Raw genomic sequence first — 21,356 nt, forward strand, 5'->3', positions numbered from 1 at the left:
TCAGACCCCTGTAATGGAAGTTTTAAAATAAAGTGCAAACACCTGGTGAGCATCTTTTTGAAGTGGGTTTAATTACGTATTGCAATATGGAGAGAAACGCTCTGGTCAAACGCTAAAGTGGTGGTTAGCTTTTCTTCCCCCCAGAATAAAGGGAATCTTATAGGCCTGGAAGTACAATGTACCTTTGGGTGTATTGATGCCTGGACCTGGGTGTATAGAGTATGTCTGGGAGTGGGAGTCTGTTTACTGCATTCATTGTGTGTCTCTATGTTAGTCGAAAGTGTGAGTATCTGTATATGTGTGCACGAGTGTTGGAATACTTGCATGGTGGGTACTGGCTCACTCCCGACAGCTGCATTGCGGGGCCTGGTGCCTCTGGCTCTATGGGGCCCTGTTGGGGGTGGGGGGCAATTGGGTCCCTGGGCCAGGGGCTCTGTCTCCTCCAGTGTAGCCAGTTTTCAGGGTCTGCTGGCTTGTCACCATGGCCTCCCTAGGACTACTGTCAAGATAACTTCCAGAGGATATATGTAAAACAGTTGAGCTGAGAATTTAGGCCTCCGTTAAGTTCACTTGTTAGTCACATTTCTAGTTGGTGCTGTTATTTCACCTTCATGCTCAGACATGCGTCTTTTCCTCCTCTCAGCTTCCCCTCTTCCCACCATCTGGTTTCATTGCACTGCACACTCTCATAATCAGATAAAAGGAAGACGGTTTAAAGCAGTTACCTGACATTTACAGTTTTAGATTTTGTTCCTGAAAACATCAGCATTCTTGGATTTTTAACAGCTGAAGTTTGAACTGGATGAAGAGAAAATGACTGCAATGACTGAGTCGCTTTGCTGCACTTTGCTGCTTTTTGTCTGCGTGTTTGCAGGTAAGTACAAACAGCAGCTCACTAATAACACTTCACACAGTAATGACACTAATAACAAGTGAATGATTGACTGATTGATTGCGTTTAAGTAGGAGGTTGGGTTAAAATGCATTAGATTATATCTTAAGCCAAGTAACAGATACTTTGAACCTGCCGTTTATGGAGCCTGGAGTGAACGTTTATTTTTTCAAGCACATTGTGGTTAGGTGTTTTTGGTGGATTTCTCGAGAAAAGGGAGTGGGAGTCCCAATCATGTTCCCAATCAAAACATGATCAAAAACACTAGAAGTTTTTAGACACTCTTTAGGCTTGAATATAAAGATAATCAAGTTTGAATCTCACTCTCTCTTTGTTATAGTTTGACCAGACTGTTTTTTTTTATCTTTTCTTTTTCTCTCTCTCCCATTTCTCATTGTTAGTTACGCTCAGGCTGGGCTGGCTTAGTAGCAGGTTTCTCCCCTGGGGCAGACTCTATTGGGGTTACCCATCTTTCAAGAAACCTAGAGAGGGAAGGCTATATATTCAAATCAATTCAGTTCAAGTTTATTTATATAGCGCCAAATCACAACAGTCCCCTCAAGGCACTTTATATTGTAAGGCAGACCCTACAATAATACATACAGAAAAAAGCCAATAATTATAAGACCCCCAATGAGCCAGCACTTCAGCGACAGTAGGATGGAAAAACTTACTTTCAACAGGAAGAAACCTTCAGCAGAAACAGGCTCATGGAGGTGCTGCCATGTGTCATGACTGGGTGGGGTGAGAGGAGGAAGAGAGGACAATATACTTGCTCTGGAAGGGAGCCAGAGATTAATAACACCTAGCCTAAAGCCTACACCTATTGCAGCATAACTATCGAAGGATTCAGGGTCACCTGATCCAGCCCTAACAATATGCTTTACCAAAAAGGAAAGTTTTAAGCCTAATCTTGAAAGTAGAGATCGTGTCTGTCTCCTGAATCCAAACTGGAAGCTGGTTCCACAGAAGAGGGGCCTGAAAACTGAAGGCTCTGCCTCCCATTCTACTTTTAAATAGTCTAGGGACAGCAAGTAGACCTGCAGAGCGAGAGCGAAGTGCTCTAATGGGGTGATATGGTGCTAAAAGCAGGGCTCTAGAGTGCAACCAATTTGGTCGCAAATGAGACCAAATTTTTCAATGGCGTGACTAAAAAAAATCCTTGGTCGCACCGGTGCAACCAGCTGTTCCGGTAGAAAAGAAAAAAAAAAGTCTCCACAACTCTGAAAGTCTCTGTGTGGTCAAAAACTGACACATATCATCCCCCTATCGTGTGTCCCAATCAGAGATAGTCAGGGGCGGGACCTCCATGATTGGCCGTGGTCCTGCAGTTGTCCTGTAGTCTTGTGTGTACGTTTGATAGTAATGTGCGATACCACTGATATCCTTTCCGATCCGATACCAAGTAAAATTCAGGGTGGTATTTACGATACTGATCCGATACCGATACGTTGTACAAAATCTTATTTTATTTATTATATCTTTAATTGTATCTCAAATTATAGCTTCATAATGATTACAGGACGTCAGATTACTTGTTCTTATTGCTTAATAATGCAGAATTATCATATAGACATAAAAAACCTGAAGTTGTGCACTATTTGAACACGTTGCCTGCCTAGCAGCACCTGTCCCTGTCCACTCCTTCTCTTCAGTTCGCCTCAAAATAAGCTTGTCATATTCTGTGATATGATTTACTCTGAGGTGTTTGACGAGGTTAGTGGTGTTGCCACAACACCGCACTTTCTTGCCATATGTATGGCAAACCACGTCTCGGCTGTTTGTGGAGGTAAAATACGTCCGCATCTGACTCCATTTGCACCCAGCCATTGTTGTGAGTGGGCACGCCAAGGGGCTGCAACACATTTATACAGCCGTATTTCACATATGACTATGAAAGGTGTAAGAGGAAGTAGTTCCTTCCAATTTAGACGATCTGGATGATATAGTTTCTTTCCACTGTGTTCCTGTTAATGATAAACTCACCAATTTACCCTAAATGACTAAAATATTGAAATTTTAATATGGGAATCGATTCTAGAACATAACTGACTGGTATCGGAGGAATCGATATTTCAGTAGTGATCGCACATCACTAACGGTTGAAAATGGAAGTGGAAGAGAGAGGTGAGTAGCTTAAATAAAGCGATATCAATTCAGTAAATCCTGAATCGACTTTTAAATATAAATGTATTTTGCCCGAAACGCCAGAATCTCAGGTTAAGGTTTGCTGTTTGGCTTCCACCATGATAAAAATCACACTTCATGCACAGCTCTCTCTCTCTCTCTCTCTCTCTCTCTCTCTCTCTCTGTACTTCAAGAACAGTTTCCCATCTCAAATCTGTTTTCTGCATTATTCATTCGCTTATTACCCACCAGTCTACTGTTTTTTTACAGTCGGCTGGTGTCTTTTTTTTTTTTTTTTTTTAACTTAAATGTCCTCGGACACGAAAGTCTAATTTCTGCTGTTCAATACTGAAGAAATTTAAACTTTTTTTTAAATTATGCAAAATTGCAAAATATTTTAAGGTTATCTGCTATATAAAGTCAGGCCAGGAAAATCTGCTTCATGTTTTTCTGTGTTTTATTCTCAGTTACTTTGACACAAAGGCATCTGCTGTGATGCTCACAATTCTGATGAAGTCTCACATGTATCAGTACTGATAAATGATCAGAATTATAATATTTCTGACTGTCTGAGGCTAAATTGAATCAAACAGGACTTGAGAACCGGAATCGAATGGATTATAGAAATCAGTGATGATACCCAGCTCTAGTGAGCAGCCTAGGCCTGACAGAAGTGAATGTAGCTGTGGGTAATAAGAAAAGATGAAAAGAACTATTGATAACTTTTTTGTTAAGTTAAGGCCTGATCTGTCTGAAATTCATAGCCAGCTCTGACACAGAGCCATCAATCTCTGAACGCTGAAAAAGCAGCAGTGTATCCAGAAAACACATTATATGCTGCGATAAATGCACTGCCCAAGTGTCCCCTCTCCCCACTGCCTTTCAGCAGCAGGCAGCAGCAAACAGGTCGTCAGAGGAGGCCGATGTGATGATTTTGGTTTAATATTGTCTACAATATTACCAAAGAGTGGCAAAGCACTTTAAGCACAAGCACTTTTTCAGTAACTTATCCTTCTTGTAGAAATGTGCTCCAAATAAAGAACTTTGTGTTGATAAGATTGTTAGTTAATCATTTACAAATTAATATTGTCCGTGTGGACAGCAATTTCCCACCCTAAAAAGTGCACATGTAAAACTGCAGTGTTAAGAAATGCAGTTGAAAAATTTGGGGGCGCTTAACTTTAGGTGCACCAGTGCAACCGGGGCAAAAAGTTAGTCTACAGCCCTGATAAGGCCTGATTATTCAAGACCTCGTACGTCTGAAGCGGGATTTTGAATTCAATTCTGGATTTAACAGGGAGCCAATGTAGGAGAAGTATGCTCGCTTATAGTCCCTAGCCTGTCAGTAGGTGTGAAGATACTGATGTGGGAGTCTTCAGGCTGTAATCTTCCCTTCGTGCTACCAGCACTCATGTTGTGACCACTGAGTCCAATAGTTTGTCATTGCAAGTGCTTTTGCTCTGCATTTAGCTGGTGAAGTGTTTGGCCCACCTGTCAGCCCCCAGTGTCCTGCTATCGGCCAAGGTTATCCACCAGACTGAGACAGTTCATCTCATCTCTGAGCAGCTGGATCGTGTAGTGGAAAAACTACACACCTTTGGAGTGTGAGTCGCAAGTACAATTCCCACTTGGTGTGCAGTAAGTGTCCTGGCACTAAAACATCCAACAACATCAACATATTGGAGATACTGTGAAGATTTTTGTAATTTGGAATCTGCAGCGACACACACCTTTTTGTTTCATTTACAAATAACAGAAGCTGTTGATCTAGTGTGCATTTTTAGTGAAAGCAGATGGATTAAATGTATACATGAATGCTTTGCAGATAGAGCAGGGCTGACGCTGAATCACAAAGGATGAAAGGAAAAACAACTGCAGGCAGTGCTCTCTCTCTGAGTCTCACTCTGATTGACTGCTGTTGAAGAGAACATTTGTACTTTGACCATTAAACCTCTTTCCTCTGTATTGTTTCCTCTTTCAGACGAGAAAAACATCACAGCTATTACAAATTAAATTAAATTAAATTAATTAAATTACAAAGACGGAAAGGAAAACCAACTGTAGGCCAATGATCTCTCTCTTATTCTCACTTTGATTTGCTGCTGTAGAGAGAAGAGTTCAACCTCTCTGCTCTGTGTTGTTTTCTATTTCAGAGAAAAACACAGCTGAGTCTGGAAAGAACGTTACTCTGACATGTCGAGCTTTAAACACCATCATAGGTGTAGTGGAGTGGAGCAGACCTGATCTAAATCAAACATATGTCCTTTTGTACCGGGATGGGCACTTTGATTCAGCCAACCAGCATCCATCATTTAAGAACCGGGTGGATCTGCAGGATAGACAGATGAAGGATGGAGACGTGTCTCTGATTCTGAAGAATGTGACGATTAATGACACTGGAACATATGAGTGTCGTGTCAGAGGAGAAAATAAGTCAAAGAACAAAGCTAATCTAAGTGGTGACTCCATCTGCATCATCTACCTGAGTGTTGATCCTCCAGGTGAGTGAGTAGAGTTGAGTGTGTGTGTGATCAGAGGTGAAGCTGCTTCCTGGTTGTTGATGTTTGTTTCTAAAGATGTTGTTGATGAGACTTTGTAGAAAGCAGCTGGTCTGAGTGATGTGATCAGAGTGCAGTAGATAATGTCTGACAGCAGTTTGAAGAGGAAATGGATTCTGTTCTGTTCTTCACTCATCACCTACCTGACAGCTGACACCTCACACCTGTTTCTCACCTGCAGGTCAGACAGGAGGACTCATCATTGGTCTTTCAGTTGTTGCTGTGGTGTTTTCTGCTGGTGCTGTTCTTTTTTTGCTCTATAGAAAACATAAACAATGCAATCAGGTCTCACATCCTCCTCCTGCTGAACCACAGATTGAATTTTCAGAGACTTTTCTCAACTCTAAATCTCCTGCTGCTGAATACAATGACAGAAATGACCTGGAAGCAAACAACTGCCACGAACAATCCACAAGGATCCCTGATGTCACTCTGACACTTGAGAAAGAACTACTTCATCCTCCTCAGGAAACAGCTGGACCACTTTCAGAGAGTGACATGAGAGTGCAGTAGATAATGTCTGACAGCAGTTTGAAGAGGAAATGGATTCTGTTCTGTTCTTCACTCATCACCTACCTGACAGCTGACACCTCACACCTGTTTCTCACCCCTACTAGGAAGCGTCAGCATGGGAGAGAAGATAACTGCACCATTTAGACTCATCATCACTCTGTCAGTTTTTGCTGTGCTTCATGTTGGTGGGTTTTGACCTACAGAAACATGAAGACAAACAGACTCACCTGAAACAGCATGTCTGAAATTTCTCTAATGTTTTTGTTTCTTTGTTGTTGTTGTTGTTGTTTTTTTAACACTATGAATGTCCAGCTTAACGTTCATTACTCTGTGTTTTGTGACAAACTTTAAGGTAACCTGTATGTCACATTTTGTTTTTACTGAGTACTAAGAACAACAGTTAATCAAACTGAATAATGCTGTGAGAAGTATTGTTTTTTCCGAAGGTTTTATCTGACATTTGCTTTGTTCTGAAGGCCTGGGCCTGGTTTCATCCTGATAAAAAATATTTTTTCTTTTTTTGTTTGTTTTTGTTATTTCTTCATTGATCTTGTAATCCTGCTGACTTCTGTCCTACTTGTTCAAAAAAGAAGCTGGATAGGATCACACTGAACCACTAACAGACAGCAGGGGTGTCAAAGACGAGTCCTCCGGGCCAGGATAGACTCCAAAGCTGTCTGCTGGACAGCTTTGGTAAATATGAATGATGGTAGAATTTTTTTGACTTAACTCTATTTTCCAAAGTCTAAGGAGCTTGGAAAGAAAAGCGTCTGGACTTCTTTAAGTTGCTTGAGGACGTTTCACCTCTCATCCAAGAGGCTTCTTCAGTCTCAGGGTGGAGAGTCCCAGATCTATTTTCAAAACTTTTACAGTTAGAAAGAGCTCCCGCATTGCCATTCATACAACACCAAAATAGTTAAGAAATAAATAATGACATCACAGAAAAGTTCCTGTTTTTCACTGTCTACTGTACATAAAACAACAAAATTATCAATCCACAACATCTTTATTTATTCATGAGTGTGTAACAGCTGCTAGAATTGTTTTTTCTGTAATTTCACACATTTATCATATAGAAAAACTCATATGTGCTGTTAGAATTGTGCCTTTTTCATTAAGATATAAAGATGTATGAATATGTGTAGATAAACTTCTTTACACTGACAAATAGTGTCGGGGCTGGTGTCCAGGTGTCCATGGTAAGGAGGGACAGGGACACCACGCTCCACTTCTGCCAAAACCAATAGCTCCATTCTTGCCACACTCCACGGTCTTCTCCAAACACGCCACGTCACTCTGCCAAACACTCATGGAATCCTAGGAAGGGAAACAAGGACAGGTTCAGGGAATCTATGTACGCAAACAGACGAGGAGACCAGAACCAGGACATCACAGGGAAACACAAGAGAAGGTTAGAGCCAGGCTACACTAACATGAGTTGTACAACAATCCAGCGACGGGAAGCACTGAGCCACTGCCTTAAGTAGCGGCCTGGAGAAGCAGGATAACGAGCCGCAGGTCAGTAATCGCTTGCAGGTGCGTGGGCCAAAGGCGGGAACACGTGCTGAGCTGAGAACAAGTGAGAGAAACAACAAAACACATGTGGCATTTCTGGGTAGAGCCGCCGGGGATCACTGTTTTAAAGTGAACTGGGTTGAAAGTAGTTTTTGTTTCTGTGCCCATCTGTATATGCTGAATCTAAACTGTTTGGTCTGGAGTATGAATTAGAATTGAATAGAATAGATTTCAACTTTATTGTCATTGCACATGTCAGTACAAGGCAACGAAATGCAGTTTGCATCCATTCAGAAGTGCTTTAGCCATGATATAGATATATTACAAAAATGGGTCTATTATGGGTATGTTACAATGTACATGGTATCAAGGTAAATCCGGTCAAAAATAGATTAAAAAAAACGCTTAATAGCAGATTCTGGAGAGACACTGAGAGACACTGAAGATCGTTCGGAAACTGCAGCAACACACGCCCTTTTGTTTCGACACGTCATTTTGACATGTCGAGTTCAAAATAAAATTGAAACCATCATTGTTGTAGAGTGGAGCAGAGCCGACCTTAAAGATGAATATCTGCATTTGAGATGTTTGTTTCAGATGACCAGCATCCATCATTTAAGAACCGGGTGAATCTGCAGGACAGACGGATGAAGGATGGAGACGTGTCTTTGATTCTGAAGGATGTCATAACTGCAGACGCTGGAACATATGAGTGTCGTGTCAGCCAGAGAAGAACAAGCCACAGGAAGAGAACTCATCTGAAGACTGACCTCATCAGCATTATCGACCTGAGTGTTGATGTTCCTCCAGGTGAGGGAGCAGAGTTGTGTGTGTGTGTGTGAGAGAGAGATCAGAGGCGAAGCTGCTTCGTGGTAATTGATGTTTTTTCTAAAGAAGTTATTGATGACATCTCACACCTGTTTCTCACCTGCAGGTCAGTCAAGAGAACACACAGACAATGGAGGAGAGAAGATTGGATCTGTTGGACTCATAGCTGCTCTGTTAGTTCCTACTGTGCTTCTTTTTGGTGAGTTTTGATCTATAGAAAAGGTCTCTGAGTTTAAAAAAAATGTTTATCTTTAATTTTCCGGCTGAACTCTGAGTCGACACTGTTTTCATCGAGGATTTGAAATATTCCCAGAATTGGAAAGATTCCAATGAATGTCAAACCAACTCACTGCGATGCTCATCAACCAGCAGGGGGTGATGTTTTCACAGAAAATTCACTTTTAGCAAACTGTGGAATTTTTGTCTTTTAATTCAGCGGAGCAACACATTTTTTTTTTTATATTCAGTTTAGCAGCTCTGATCCTGAGTTTAAACCTGAGCAGGACACTCCCACATCTGAAAAAAACAAAACATGGCTGCTTCATGATCGAGGCCGTGTACAAATCTTACAAGATGAGGAGTAGTTCTACATGTAAGTCTATATCTGGTCTCCTGTAACTTCCTGTAATGCAGGACTGAGTAAAACATGACTCTTTCTACATTGTATTTACATATAAAGTCCAGCCTAATGTTCATTATTCTGTGCACTGTTCCAAGCCATTAAAATGGGATCAAAAGTCTTACAGTCTTACCTGTGTCCTACATTTATTTTTATTTGTAACACTTCATTTTTACTGTGTACTGAAAGCAACAGTTTAATAAAGTGAATAATGCTCTGAGAAGTCTTTTTTTCCTTGAATGCTTCATCTGATTTAGACTTAGATCTGAATCCTGGATTCATCAATCCAGGATTGTGAAGGCTTGGCTCTAAGTCACCATTCAGACATGCATCTGTGATTAAAGACAACCGCAGGAAGCTCTTATTACAGAGTGAAGAGTACCAATGTAAAACTGGACGTTTGTCACAGTTGGTGAATGGCTGTACTGTACTGAGATCTGTGGCTGTAGCCGAGTTTGACCTTTGACACCAAAGATTTCAAAGAGGAAGAAACATTCTTTTAATCTTGTTATTAGAGGTGTTTCCAGCCTTTGTAACTTTTATTCAGCTCTCCTTTAATGTTTGTTAAACCAGCAGAGACTGAAACTAACTACAGAAACTGAGAACAGCTCAAGCCCAGACAGGACTGTGCCTGTAGGCACCAGTGAAATGTGCACTTTTTCTAATGAAGTCATATCACTTTAATTTCCCTGCAGGCATTTGGATCAGTTAGTCTCCCTTCTTTTTATGTACAGTAGGCCATGTAGACCCTGTTCATTTTGCTGCAATGTTTAAAATGTTGTTTAAGTTCGTTTTAAGAATGACCAGGTAACCTGATATGGGCAAATAATCCCCTAAACCATCTCAGCATGGGTTATATTGTAAAGATCTACTCAAAAAAATCAGACGTGCCTGATGATGTTTTGTCTCCAGGTTATTAAACTGCCGCTGTTTAGGATTTGAGAAAGCACAAAAAACTGATTTTGAATGAAAATTTCTTTAAAAAAAAATCACATTTTGGGGACAAAACTGTACATGATAGAATATTTTATTACTACTTTCTGGACATCACTGAATGGGCTTAGGTCAGTTATATTTTGGAAAGCAGCTGAATTGTTATTTCTCAATGTAGGGTAGTGTAATAAAACCTAACATACGCTCATTGATGTTCCTGTCATGGTCCTGGGTCATTTTGACCCAACAGTTTAAGTGTCCTGCGTTTTCTGTCATATTTTGCATTATGTTGAGGTTTCCTAGGATATTCTGTTCAGTATTGTTTATTAGAGTTCTCCCCTGTGTTGTCCTCTGTGTCTCCCTCTGTGCGACGGCGTATATGGTGATGTGAGTTATTGTGCTTTGCTCCCACTCCTTGTGTTCTGTGTTTTCCTCTTTCAATCGTGTTCTCTCTCTCTCTGCTGTCTCTGTGTACTGTCTGTGTTATGTTTAAGATCCGTGTCTTGGTGTCAGCGTTTTCAGTTTCGTGTCCTCCCCACTCTGTCGTGTGTAATTGTCCTCAGCTGTGTTCCCCGTGTGCTTCCACTTCCCTCGTTACTTTCTGTGTATTTATGATACACAGAGTTTGGCCATATTTCAGAGCTGCAACATCACTGGAGTGCCCAAAAGCACAAGGTGTGCAATACTCAGAGACATGGCCAAGGTAAGAAAGGCTGAAAGACGACCACCACTGAACAAGACACACAAGCTGAAACGTCAAGACTGGGCCAAGAAATATCTCAAGACTGATTTTTCTAAGGTTTTATGGACTGATGAAATGAGAGTGAGTCTTGATGGGCCAGATGGATGGGCCCGTGGCTGGATTGGTAAAGGGCAGAGAGCTCCAGTCCGACTCAGACGCCAGCAAGGTGGAGGTGGAGTACTGGCTTGGGCTGGTATCATCAAAGATGAGCTTGTGGGGCCTTTTTCGGGTTGAGGATGGAGTCAAGCTCAACTCCCAGTCCTACTGCCAGTTTCTGGAAGACACCTTCTTCAAGCAGTGGTACAGGAAGAAGTCTGCATCCTTCAAGAAAAACATGATTTTCATGCAGGACAATGCTCCATCACACGCGTCCAAGTACTCCACAGCGTGGCTGGCAAGAAAGGGTATAAAAGAAGAAAAACTAATGACATGGCCTCCTTGTTCACCTGATCTGAACCCCATTGAGAACCTGTGGTCCATCATCAAATGTGAGATTAACAAGGAGGGAAAACAGTACACCTCTCTGAACAGTGTCTGGGAGGCTGTGGTTGCTGCTGCACGCAATGTTGATGGTGAACAGATCAAAACACTGACAGAATCCATGGATGGCAGGCTTTTGAGTGTCCTTGCAAAGAAAGGTGGCTATATTGGTCGCTGATTTGTTTTTGTTTTGTTTTGAATGTCAGAAATGTATATTTGTGAATGTGGAGATGTTATATTGGTTTCACTGGTAAAAATAAATAATTGAAATGGGTATATATTTGTTTTTTGTTAAGTTGCCTAATAATTATGCACAGTAATAGTCACCTGCACACACAGATATCCCCCTAAAATAGCTAAAACTAAAAACAAACTAAAAGCTACTTCCAAAAACATTCAGCTTTGATATTAATGAGTTTTTTGGGTTCACTGAGAACATGGTTGTTGTTCAATAATAAAATTATTCCTCAAAAATACAACTTGCCTAATAATTCTGCACTCCCTGTATGTAAAACAGGAGCAGAACTGAGTCCTCGATCAAGCCCACATTCCTAAGTTACTGCTGTTATTTCACCGTTATTTAAATTTCATGCTCAGACATGCATCTCTCCTGCCTTCCCACTAACTGATTTTCCACTGCACACACACCCTCAACCTCAAATCAAACAAAGACTGTTTAAAGCAGTTACCTGATATCTACAGTTTCAGATTTTGTTCCTGAAAACATCAGCATCCTTGGATTTTTAACAGCTGGAGTTTGAACTGGATAAAGGAGAAAATGACTGCAGTGAGTGAGTCGCTCTGCTGTACTCTGCTGCTTTTTGTCTGTGTGTTTGCAGGTAAGCATAAAATAACAGCAGTTCACTTATAACACTTTTAACACACTACCACTAATAACTATTGATTGACTGATTGATTGTGTTTAAGTAGGAAGTAAGAGGCTTGGTGGAAATGGAGTAGACTATATTTTAAAACAAGTAACAGATTCTGTGAACCTGATGTTTACTGAGCATTGAGTGAACATATGGTTACATTGTAACCTTTGTTCTCTGAGTGAGAGACTCTATTTCCACGCCGTTACATTCTATATGTACGGGGTATGACCTTGGTCGTGGCATGTGGATACACTCCACAGCTTACGTATAAAAAACAGCTGTGCAAACACTGCTGATAGTTTGATCAGGATGCATCTCCAAGCGGCCTGAAGAGAGAGAGAGTCTCTCACTCAGAGAGCCAAGGTTACAATGTAACTGTACGTTCTCTATCATATCGAGACTATCTCTCCACTCCGTCACATATTCTATATGTACAGGGTAACTATATAAGACAGACACCCTGCGAGCAGACAGTGCACCCGAATCACAGAGTGAAAGTACCAATGAACTATTTACAAATATACATATATACACGCCACCCCGGTCAGGGCTTCGCCAGAAACAAAGGCCGAGCGGGGGGGCGCATCAGTCTGCCAGACGCAAGACTAGCCTGAGCAAGTCCCGTAGGACGCAAGGACTGTAACTGAGTGGCCACTTCAGGTCAGCCCGCCACTGCTGCGGAGGGGATGGCAAAGTAAGGGACGCGGGATGGCCGAGGTAGAGATGCAGCCCCAGTTCTGTCCCCAGAGCCAAGCAGCTGACCCAAGACATCCGAAGACTGGGGATGGGCTGGTGGCTTAGTCCACTAAGAGAGAAGGGCCCAAGTGGGGCTGTGATCCAAAGGTCCATCAACAGGGCGTAGCAGCCACTTCGTGCCGTCTACAGACAGGGGGAGCAGCAAGAGTGAACTCGAACGAGACACTCGTGGACAGTCAGGAAGTTTCAGCTCACTGAGCGGGCCCCTGCTGGCCGTGTAAACCAGCGACACACGGGCAATACACCAGACAGGGAGCCAGCGCCTCAGGCTGGAGAGCTCACTCGCCTGCTGATGTACCAGACACAGCGAGGTCTGACTGGCACGTAAACTGGCAAACTGCAGGCAATACTCCAGGGGAACACAGCCTGCAGCAGCAGCGCAGCCGCTGAAGTAGAGGGCCGAGCTAGGGATGTGAACCCAAGGTCCGTCCGCAGCACCCAGCAGGTGCTCCATGCTGTTCGCAGCAGAAGAGTAAACTCGAATAAGAACTGGTGCAGCCAGGAAGCTCAGCTCACTGAGGGGGCCCATGCCGGGTCAGCAAACCAGCGACCCACAGGCAATACACTGGAGAAGGAGCCAGTGCTGCAGGCTGGAGAACTCACGCTTGCCGGCTGATGTATCAGACTGCTTTGACACCCGACACCTTCCTCAGGAGGGAGCACATTAGAGGCAAATCACCAAGGGCTTCTGCAGTCCATGCTGGCAAGATAAGCAATTCATGCAGGATTCAGGGGTTTCTCTGGATAATAAAGCATGTTCTGGGGACAAGCACAACACACACTGATCATATCCATCCTCTATCGGCATCGAAATGTCATACTCCAAACAATCTTGGGATGTATGGGCTTCCATACTTCTGCCGAAGCAAGGGGGCGGGGCCACATGCTAACCCAGAAACAATTATTATCAGGTAAGCTGGCACGAGCCGACAGCTAAATCTCCCCTTCACTGTTTATTCCCACAGTGTGTTTGGTATAGCTTCTCTGCTTTCATGTATTTGCTTATCAGCTTTAATGTTGTGTAGTGCTTGAACATTAAGCAATGTAGCCCTGGAACCACTAGCCTCTGGGTCTGTCTGACAATATGCCAGACAGTAGTGATGGGATTTCCAGCTCTTTTTAGAGAACCGACTCTTTTGGCTCGGCTCACTAAAAAGAGCCGCTCTTCGACTCCCAACCGGCTCTTCAGGTTGTCTTGTTGCTTTAATTAACTTATTATTAACAACAATATAAAATTATGCACAAAAGGAATTACTAATGCAAAAGAAAAAAAACCCTGTGGTTTTATTTATGTACTTATAAATAAATATATACGGTGGCCCCTTGAGACAAAGCACATACAAATTCCAAAGCACGTAAAAACTCCAAAGCATATTATATGCCATATAATATATGGCATTTTAGTTAATAGAAAGCATAGAATTGAGGCACTTCAAACAATTCCATTCCAACATGATCTAGATTGGCTTTTTAGTGAAAGCTGTGTTGGACTAAACATATACATGTCGACTGTGAAGATCTTCAAGTTCCTGGGTACCACCATCTCCCAGGACCTGAAGTGGGAGAGCAACATCAACTCTATCCTCAAAAAGACCCAGCAGAGGATGTACTTCCTGAGACAACTGGGGAAGTACAGTCTTCCACAGGAGCTGCTGATCCAGTTCTACACTGCAGTCATTGAGTCTGTCCTGTGCTCCTCCATCACAGTCTGGTATGGTGCAGCCACTAAACAGGACAGGAGCAGACTGCAGTGGACGGTACGGGCAGCAGAAAGGATCATCGGCGCCCCCCTGCCCTCCATCCAGGATCTGTACCTCTCAAGAACCAGGGAACGGGCAGGGAAAATCATCACAGACCCCTCACACCCTGGACATGGTACAGAAGCCTCCAGACCAGGACCAGCCGACATCTCCCTCCTAAACAGTTGACCAGTCACACTGCTCCCACTGCCAGACTGCAACTGCATCTTATGTACATTCTGTAGTATTCATTCCACCTCATTTCTGTATTTTATGTATATAAGTTTAGATCAGTTATTTATAGTTGGTTTACACAGCTTTGTGTGTGTATGTGTATGCATGTGTAATGCATATATAGACGTGTGTGTGTGTGTGTTGTGTGTGTGTGTGTGTGTGTGTGTGAGTGTGTGTGTGTGTGTGTGAGTGTGTGTGTGTGTGTGTGTGTGATTTACATTGCTGTGCTTGAGAGCCACCATCTACTGGAATCAAATTCCTTGTATGAGTCTGCACATATACTTGGCCAATAAACACGATTCTGATTCTGATTCTGATGAATGCTTTGCAGACAAAGTGCAGAACTGACACTGAATCACAAAGAAAGAAAGAAAAAAAAACTGTAGGCCAATGATCTCTTACTGATCTCACTCTGATTGGCTGCCTTAGAAGAGAAAATTTCAGTCTCTCTGCTCTGTGTTGTTTCCTCTTTCAGATCAGAAAATCATCACAGCTGAGTCTGGACAGAACGTCATGCTGCCGTGTCGAGCTCCAAATGAGAACAAAAACAACACAGTAGTAGAGTGGAGCAGACCTGATCTAAATCAAACATATGTCCTTTTGCACCGGGGTGAGCACTTTGATCCAGCCAGCCAGCATCCATCTTTTAAGAACCGGGTGGAGCTGCAGGACAGACAGATGAAGGATGGAGACGTGTCTGTGATTCTGAAGGATGTGACAACTGCTGATAGTGGAACATACGAGTGTCGTTTCAGGAAGAGAGGCAAAGGTATTGTCGAAGGTGACCCCAACAGCATCATCACCCTGAGTGTTGTTCCTCCAGGTGAGTGAGTAGAGTTGAGTGTGTGTGTGATCAGAGGTGAAGCTGCTTCCTGGTTGTTGATGTTTGTTTGTAAAGATGTTGTTGATGAGACTTTGTAGAAAGCAGCTGGTCTGAGTGATGTGATCAGAGTGCAGTAGATAATGTCTGACAGCAGTTTGAAGAGGAAATGGATTCTGTTCTGTTCTTCACTCATCACCTACCTGACAGCTGACACCTCACACCTGTTTCTCACCCCTACTAGGAAGCGTCAGCATGGGAGAGAAGATAACTGCACCATTTAGACTCATCATCACTCTGTCAGTTTTTGCTGTGCTTCTTGTTGGTGGGTTTTGACCTACAGAAACATGAAGACAAACAGATTCACCTGAAACAGCCTGTCTGAAATTTCTCTGATGTTTTTGTTTCTTTGTTGTTGTTGTTGTTTTTTTAACACTATGAATGTCCAGCTTAACGTTCATTACTCTGTGTTTTGTGACAAACTTTAAGGTAACCTGTATGTCACATTTTGTTTTTACTGAGTACTAAGAACAACAGTTAATCAAACTGAATAATGCTGTGAGAAGTATTGTTTTTTCCGAAGGTTTTATCTGACATTTGCTTTGTTCTGAAGGCCTGGGCCTGGTTTCATCCTGATAAAAAATATTTTTTCTTTTTTTGTTTGTTTTTGTTATTTCTTCATTGATCTTGTAATCCTGCTGACTTCTGTCCTACTTGTTCAAAAAAGAAGCTGGATAGGATCACACTGAACCACTAACAGACAGCAGGGGTGTCAAAGACGAGTCCTCCGGGCCAGGATAGACTCCAATGCCGTCTGCTGGACAGCTTTGGAAAATATGAATGATGGTAGAATTTTTTGACTTAACTCTATTTTCCAAAGTCTAAGGAGCTTGGAAAGAAAAGCGTCTGGACTTCTTTAAGTTGCTTGAGGACGTTTCACCTCTCATCCGAGAGGCTTCTTCAGTCTCAGGGTGGAGAGTCCCAGATCTATTTGCAAAACTTTTACAGTTAGAAAGAGGTCCCGCATTGCCATTCATACAACACCAAAATAGTTAAGAAATAAATAATGACATCACAGAACAGTTCCTGTTTTTTACTGTCTACTGTACATAAAACAACAAAATGATCAATCTACAAAATCTTCATTTATTCATGAGTGTGTAACAGCTGCTAGAATTGTTTTTTCTGTAATTTCACACATCTATCATGTAGAAAAACTCATATGTGTTGTTGGAATTGTGCCTTTTTTATTAAGATATAAAGATAGAAAATGTGTAGATAAACTTCTTTACACTGACAAATAGGGAATCTATGTACGCAAACAGACGAGGAGACCAGAACCAGGACATCACAGGGAAACACAAGAGAAGGTTAGAGCCAGGCTACACTAACATGAGTTGTACAATTATCCAGTGACGAGAAGCACTGAGCCACTGCCTTAAGTAGCGGCCTGGAGAAGCAGGATAACGAGCCGCAGGTCAGTAATCGCTTGCAGGTGCGTGGGCCAAAGGCGGGAACACGTGCTGAGCTCCACTCGGGTTGAGAGGATTCAAGAGAGAACAAGTGAGAGAAACAACAAAACACATGTGGCGTTTCTGAGTAGAGCTGGCCGGGGAGACACAGGTACCGTGACAGAAAGTGGACTTTCACTCATTTGGCCCACTTGAAGCTGAAGTGGACCATATCTGGCCATCGATGTAAAATGAGTTGGACATATTGCTGTTTTAAAGTGAACTGGGTTGAAAGTAGTTTTTGTTTCTGTGCCCATCTGTATATGCTGAATCTAAACTGTTTGGTATGGAGAATGAACTAGAATAGAGTAGAATAGATTTCAACTTTATTGTCATTGCACATGTCAGTACAAGGCAACGAAATGCAGTTTGCATCCATTCAGAAGTGCTTTAGCCATGATATAGATATATTACAAAAATGGGTCTATTATGGGTATGTTACAATGTACACGGTATCAAGATAAATCCGGTCAAAAACAGATTAAAAAAAACGCTTAATAGCAGATTCTGGAGAGACACTGAGCCTCGCGTTGTTCACGCGCCGCCATCTTGGTCATCAGTTCCCAATTATCAATTACCATGGAGATATACTCATCATTGCTTAAAGATGAAGATTTTATTACTTATTTTTAAAAGGAGTGGACCTTTTAAAATACTTTGCAGCTTCAGTCTGATGGTCCAGGCAGGTCATTATAAACAGTCCCAATCAGTCAAAATATGATCGAAAACACTGAAATTCTCTTTATGTTCATTCTGTCAATGTGTTCTGAAGTTTATATTCAAGTCTCAAAAGTATCAAAGTTAATCATTTCAACTTTTAAACTCAGTCTGTTTATTACTCTCTCTTTGTTACAGTTCAGTAAGATGCCCCCCTCCCCCAATCTTTTACATCTCAGTGTAAATTACTCTCAGGCTTGTCTCAGGTTGTTGGGCTGACTCAGTAGCAGGTCAGTAGCAGACTTTATCGGGTGAGCCATTTTCCAGAGGCCTATATATAGCCTGTCAGTAAGTCCAGGGATACTGATGGGTGAATCGTCAGGATGTAATCTTCCCCTCAGGGTACTGATGGCCATCTTGGGACTGTTGGGTCCAATGGTTACGTTCTGTTTTATTTATATAGCACCAAATCACAACAATCGTCCCCTAGAGGTGCTTTATATTGGAAGGTAAAGACCCTACAATAATACACAGAAAACCATCCGATAACCACTTAAGAGCAAGCACTTTGGCAACAGTGGGAAGGAAAAAGTATTTTTAAAAGAAAGAAACTGCAACAGAACTGGAGAGGAAGGGACATTTCAACTTTGTCCAAGTTGGACCTTTAGAAAAAAAATCCCATGTGGGAGGGAGATGAATGAAAGACCAGTGTATCAGAAGATCGTTCGGAAGCTGCAGCAACACACGCCCTTTTGTTTCGACACGTCATTTTGACATGTCGAGTTCAAAATAAAATTGACCCCATCATTGTTGTAGAGTGGAGCAGAGCCGACCTTAAAGATGAATATCTGCATTTGAGATGTTTGTTTCAGATTACCAGCATCCATCTTTTAAGAACCGGGTGGATCTGCAGGACAGACGGATGAAGGATGGAGACGTGTCTTTGATTCTGAAGGATGTCATAACTGCAGACGCTGGAACATATGAGTGTCGTGTCAGCCAGAGAAGAACAAGCCACAGGAAGAGAACTCATCTGAAGACAGACCTCATCAGCATTATCGACCTGAGTGTTGATGTTCCTCCAGGTGAGGGAGCAGAGTTGAATGTGTGTGTGTGTGTGTGTGTGTGTGTGTGTGTGTGTGTGTGTGTGTGTGTGTGAGAGATCAGAGGCGAAGCTGCTTCGTGGTAATTGATGTTTTTTCTAAAGAAGTTATTGATGACATCTCACACCTGTTTCTCACCTGCAGGTCAGTCAAGAGAACACACAAACAATGGAGGAGAGAAGATTGGATCTGTTGGACTCATAGCTGCTCTGTTAGTTCCTATTGTGCTTCTTTTTGCTGAGTTTTGATCTATAGAAAAGGTCTCTGAGCAATGTTCCCTCTAAGCTGCGCACATGCGCAATTGCGCACTGCTGGCACGGTCTCTGCGCACAGAAAATCTGTGTTGCGCACAAAAAAAATCTAACCTGAATTGAAATTAAAATTAGTACTTTAACAATTCTGTTTTGCAGTGTTAGTCAGTGAGTGACTGGCTGCTCCCATATGGGATTAGAACGATGCCACCTTATCCCATAGTCCAGCCAATAATGCGGTTCACATTCGTATATACGCAGCCAATCAACGTTGTTGACAGGCTATGACAGCGTCCTTATGTGCCGACACCGGTGTTTTAGCTAGCAAAGCGGCGTGGCTGATGTGGAGTGGAGCCACATTAATGACAACGTGTACAACCACTGGAGATGTGAGCAGGACAGACGGAACAATTGACGGAAAAAGTGCGGACTTTATACCAGTTTTTAAATTGTGTTGATAGGCCACGTAAAACCAGAGTTATGATAAAAATATATTCAATGTTTGGTTTTCTTCCTGAATACTATCGTTGTTTATATTTACTGCGGGAAGAAACGGTAAAAACGGCGTTTTATAAGAAAAAAGGCTCGAAAGCACTCTCCGCCTGTGAGCAAACACAAACCCCACCCCCCTCTCCCTTTCCTATTCGTCCGAAAAGTACCATGTCGACCAATCCAAAAATGATATGGCAACGTGGCATCTAGTTGTTAAGAAACGGGAGGAAGTTTTAGGGGTGATGGCGGTGTTTGAGATGTGAGAGATTTGAGACGTTTAGCGCAAATCTTGTGTAGTTAGTGTGTAGTTAGTGTGTAGTGTAGTCAATAGTTTTGTTGGTGTGTCAGAACAATGAGGCGACTGCTGAATGTTACAGGTGTTACAGCAGTGATACATCTCCTGCTGTCAGGCCTGCAGGTATCAGGCTGTTGTTCTCCTTTATCTCATAGTGGACTTAAATTAGTTTTTGGAGTGGCACAAATAATTTGTGTGGCATCAGATTTGATGCAGAACAGCTGATTGTTCTGTAAATATTTTATAATGTTTATTTAAAAACGCCTTGGCTGCATTTTAAAAAAAAATAGCTGCAAAAAACTTTGTTTGCCAAACTGAGTTACTTTTTTGAAGAAGTAAGTATATAATTAATTGCCCAACTTTGGTCATTATATACTGTATTTTGCAGACAGAGAGTTATAGGACTCTCTCACAGACCACAGACTCATAATACAAGTCAGAGCTTTTTTTAAAAAAAGAAAGAAAGTTGTGTTTTCAAAATTGGTGTTCAAGTTATTTTTACTTCCAATAGTGTTAACATACTACACAGGTCATGAACAAGATTTTTTAAATTTTCATTGTAAGTGGGCTAAAGCAGTTAATTAAAAGTAGTCTAACATAAATGTAAATGTTGTAATTTGATTATTTTAATAAACCATGTAACTTGGATGGATTTGATGCTGGCGTGACCACAGTGCACACGTTTGATGTCGCTCAGAGTGGTCCAAGTGTCCGCTCAGGGAGTTTGTGTGTTCGCTCAGACACGTGAAAAATTAGAGGGAACATTGTCTCTGAGTTTAAAAAAAAATGTTTATCTTTAATTTTCCGGCTGAACTCTGAGTCGACACTGTTTTCATTGAGGATTTGAAATATTCCCAGAACTGGAAAGTTTTCAGTGGGTGGTGTTATAACAGAAAATTCACTTTTAGCAAACTGTGGAATTTTTGTCTTTTAATTCAGCGGAGCAACACATTTTTTTTTTTTTATATTCAGTTTAGCAGCTTTGATCCTGAGTTTAAACCTGAGCAGGACACTCCCACATCTGAAAAAAAACAAAACATGGCTGCTTCATGATTGAGGCCGTGTACAAATCTTACAAGATGAGGAGTAGTTCTACATGTAAGTCTATATCTGGTCTCCTGTAACTTCCTGTAATGCAGGACTGAGTAAAACATGACTCTTTCTACATTGTATTTACATATAAAGTCCAGCCTAATGTTCATTATTCTGTGCACTGTTCCAAGCCATTAAAATGGGATCAAAAGTCTTACAGTCTTACCTGTGTCCTACATTTATTTTTATTTGTAACATTTCATTTTTACTGTGTACTGAAAGCAACAGTTGAATAAAGTGAGTAATGCTGTGAGAAGTCTTTTTTTCCTTGAATGCTTCATCTGATTTAGACTTAGATCTGAATCCTGGATTCATCAATCCAGG

The 21,356-nt window shown here is 41.8% G+C and overlaps 2 protein-coding genes and 1 long non-coding RNA gene across 5 annotated transcripts; all 3 read left to right on the forward strand.

The window, feature by feature from the left end:
- The first annotated feature begins 492 nt into the window (after window positions 1-492).
- On the forward strand, window positions 493-6,609 carry LOC120435939 (selection and upkeep of intraepithelial T-cells protein 7-like). 3 transcript variants are annotated; one of them, XR_005610032.1, is made up of 4 exons: window positions 493-874; window positions 4,490-4,657; window positions 5,173-5,520; window positions 5,759-6,609. XR_005610032.1 is itself a non-coding variant. In XM_039606173.1 (3 exons), exons 1-3 carry the CDS (start codon window positions 814-816, stop codon window positions 6,284-6,286), a joined length of 501 nt encoding a protein of 166 aa, XP_039462107.1. In that variant the 5' UTR covers window positions 494-813; the 3' UTR covers window positions 6,287-6,609. The 3 variants fall into 3 exon arrangements, 2 of the variants coding, with proteins under 2 accessions (XP_039462107.1, XP_039462099.1); XM_039606173.1 differs by lacking the exon at window positions 4,490-4,657 and having other exon boundaries at window positions 494-874; window positions 6,195-6,609; XM_039606165.1 differs by lacking the exon at window positions 4,490-4,657 and having other exon boundaries at window positions 503-874.
- A 1,597-nt stretch (window positions 6,610-8,206) lies between these two features.
- On the forward strand, window positions 8,207-9,173 carry LOC120435964. Its single transcript, XR_005610041.1, has 2 exons — window positions 8,207-8,415; window positions 8,540-9,173. It is a non-coding gene; the product is annotated as an uncharacterized LOC120435964 (long non-coding RNA).
- A 2,646-nt stretch (window positions 9,174-11,819) lies between these two features.
- Window positions 11,820-16,713, forward strand: LOC120435956 (programmed cell death 1 ligand 1-like). The gene is made up of 3 exons (XM_039606199.1): window positions 11,820-12,046; window positions 15,287-15,634; window positions 15,876-16,713. Exons 1-3 carry the CDS (start codon window positions 11,986-11,988, stop codon window positions 15,965-15,967), a joined length of 501 nt encoding a protein of 166 aa, XP_039462133.1. The 5' UTR covers window positions 11,820-11,985; the 3' UTR covers window positions 15,968-16,713.
- The last annotated feature ends 4,643 nt before the right edge of the window (window positions 16,714-21,356 follow it).

This window comes from Oreochromis aureus, linkage group 3 (assembly GCF_013358895.1).
Source record: "Oreochromis aureus strain Israel breed Guangdong linkage group 3, ZZ_aureus, whole genome shotgun sequence".
NCBI classification, from domain to species: domain Eukaryota; kingdom Metazoa; phylum Chordata; class Actinopteri; order Cichliformes; family Cichlidae; genus Oreochromis; species Oreochromis aureus.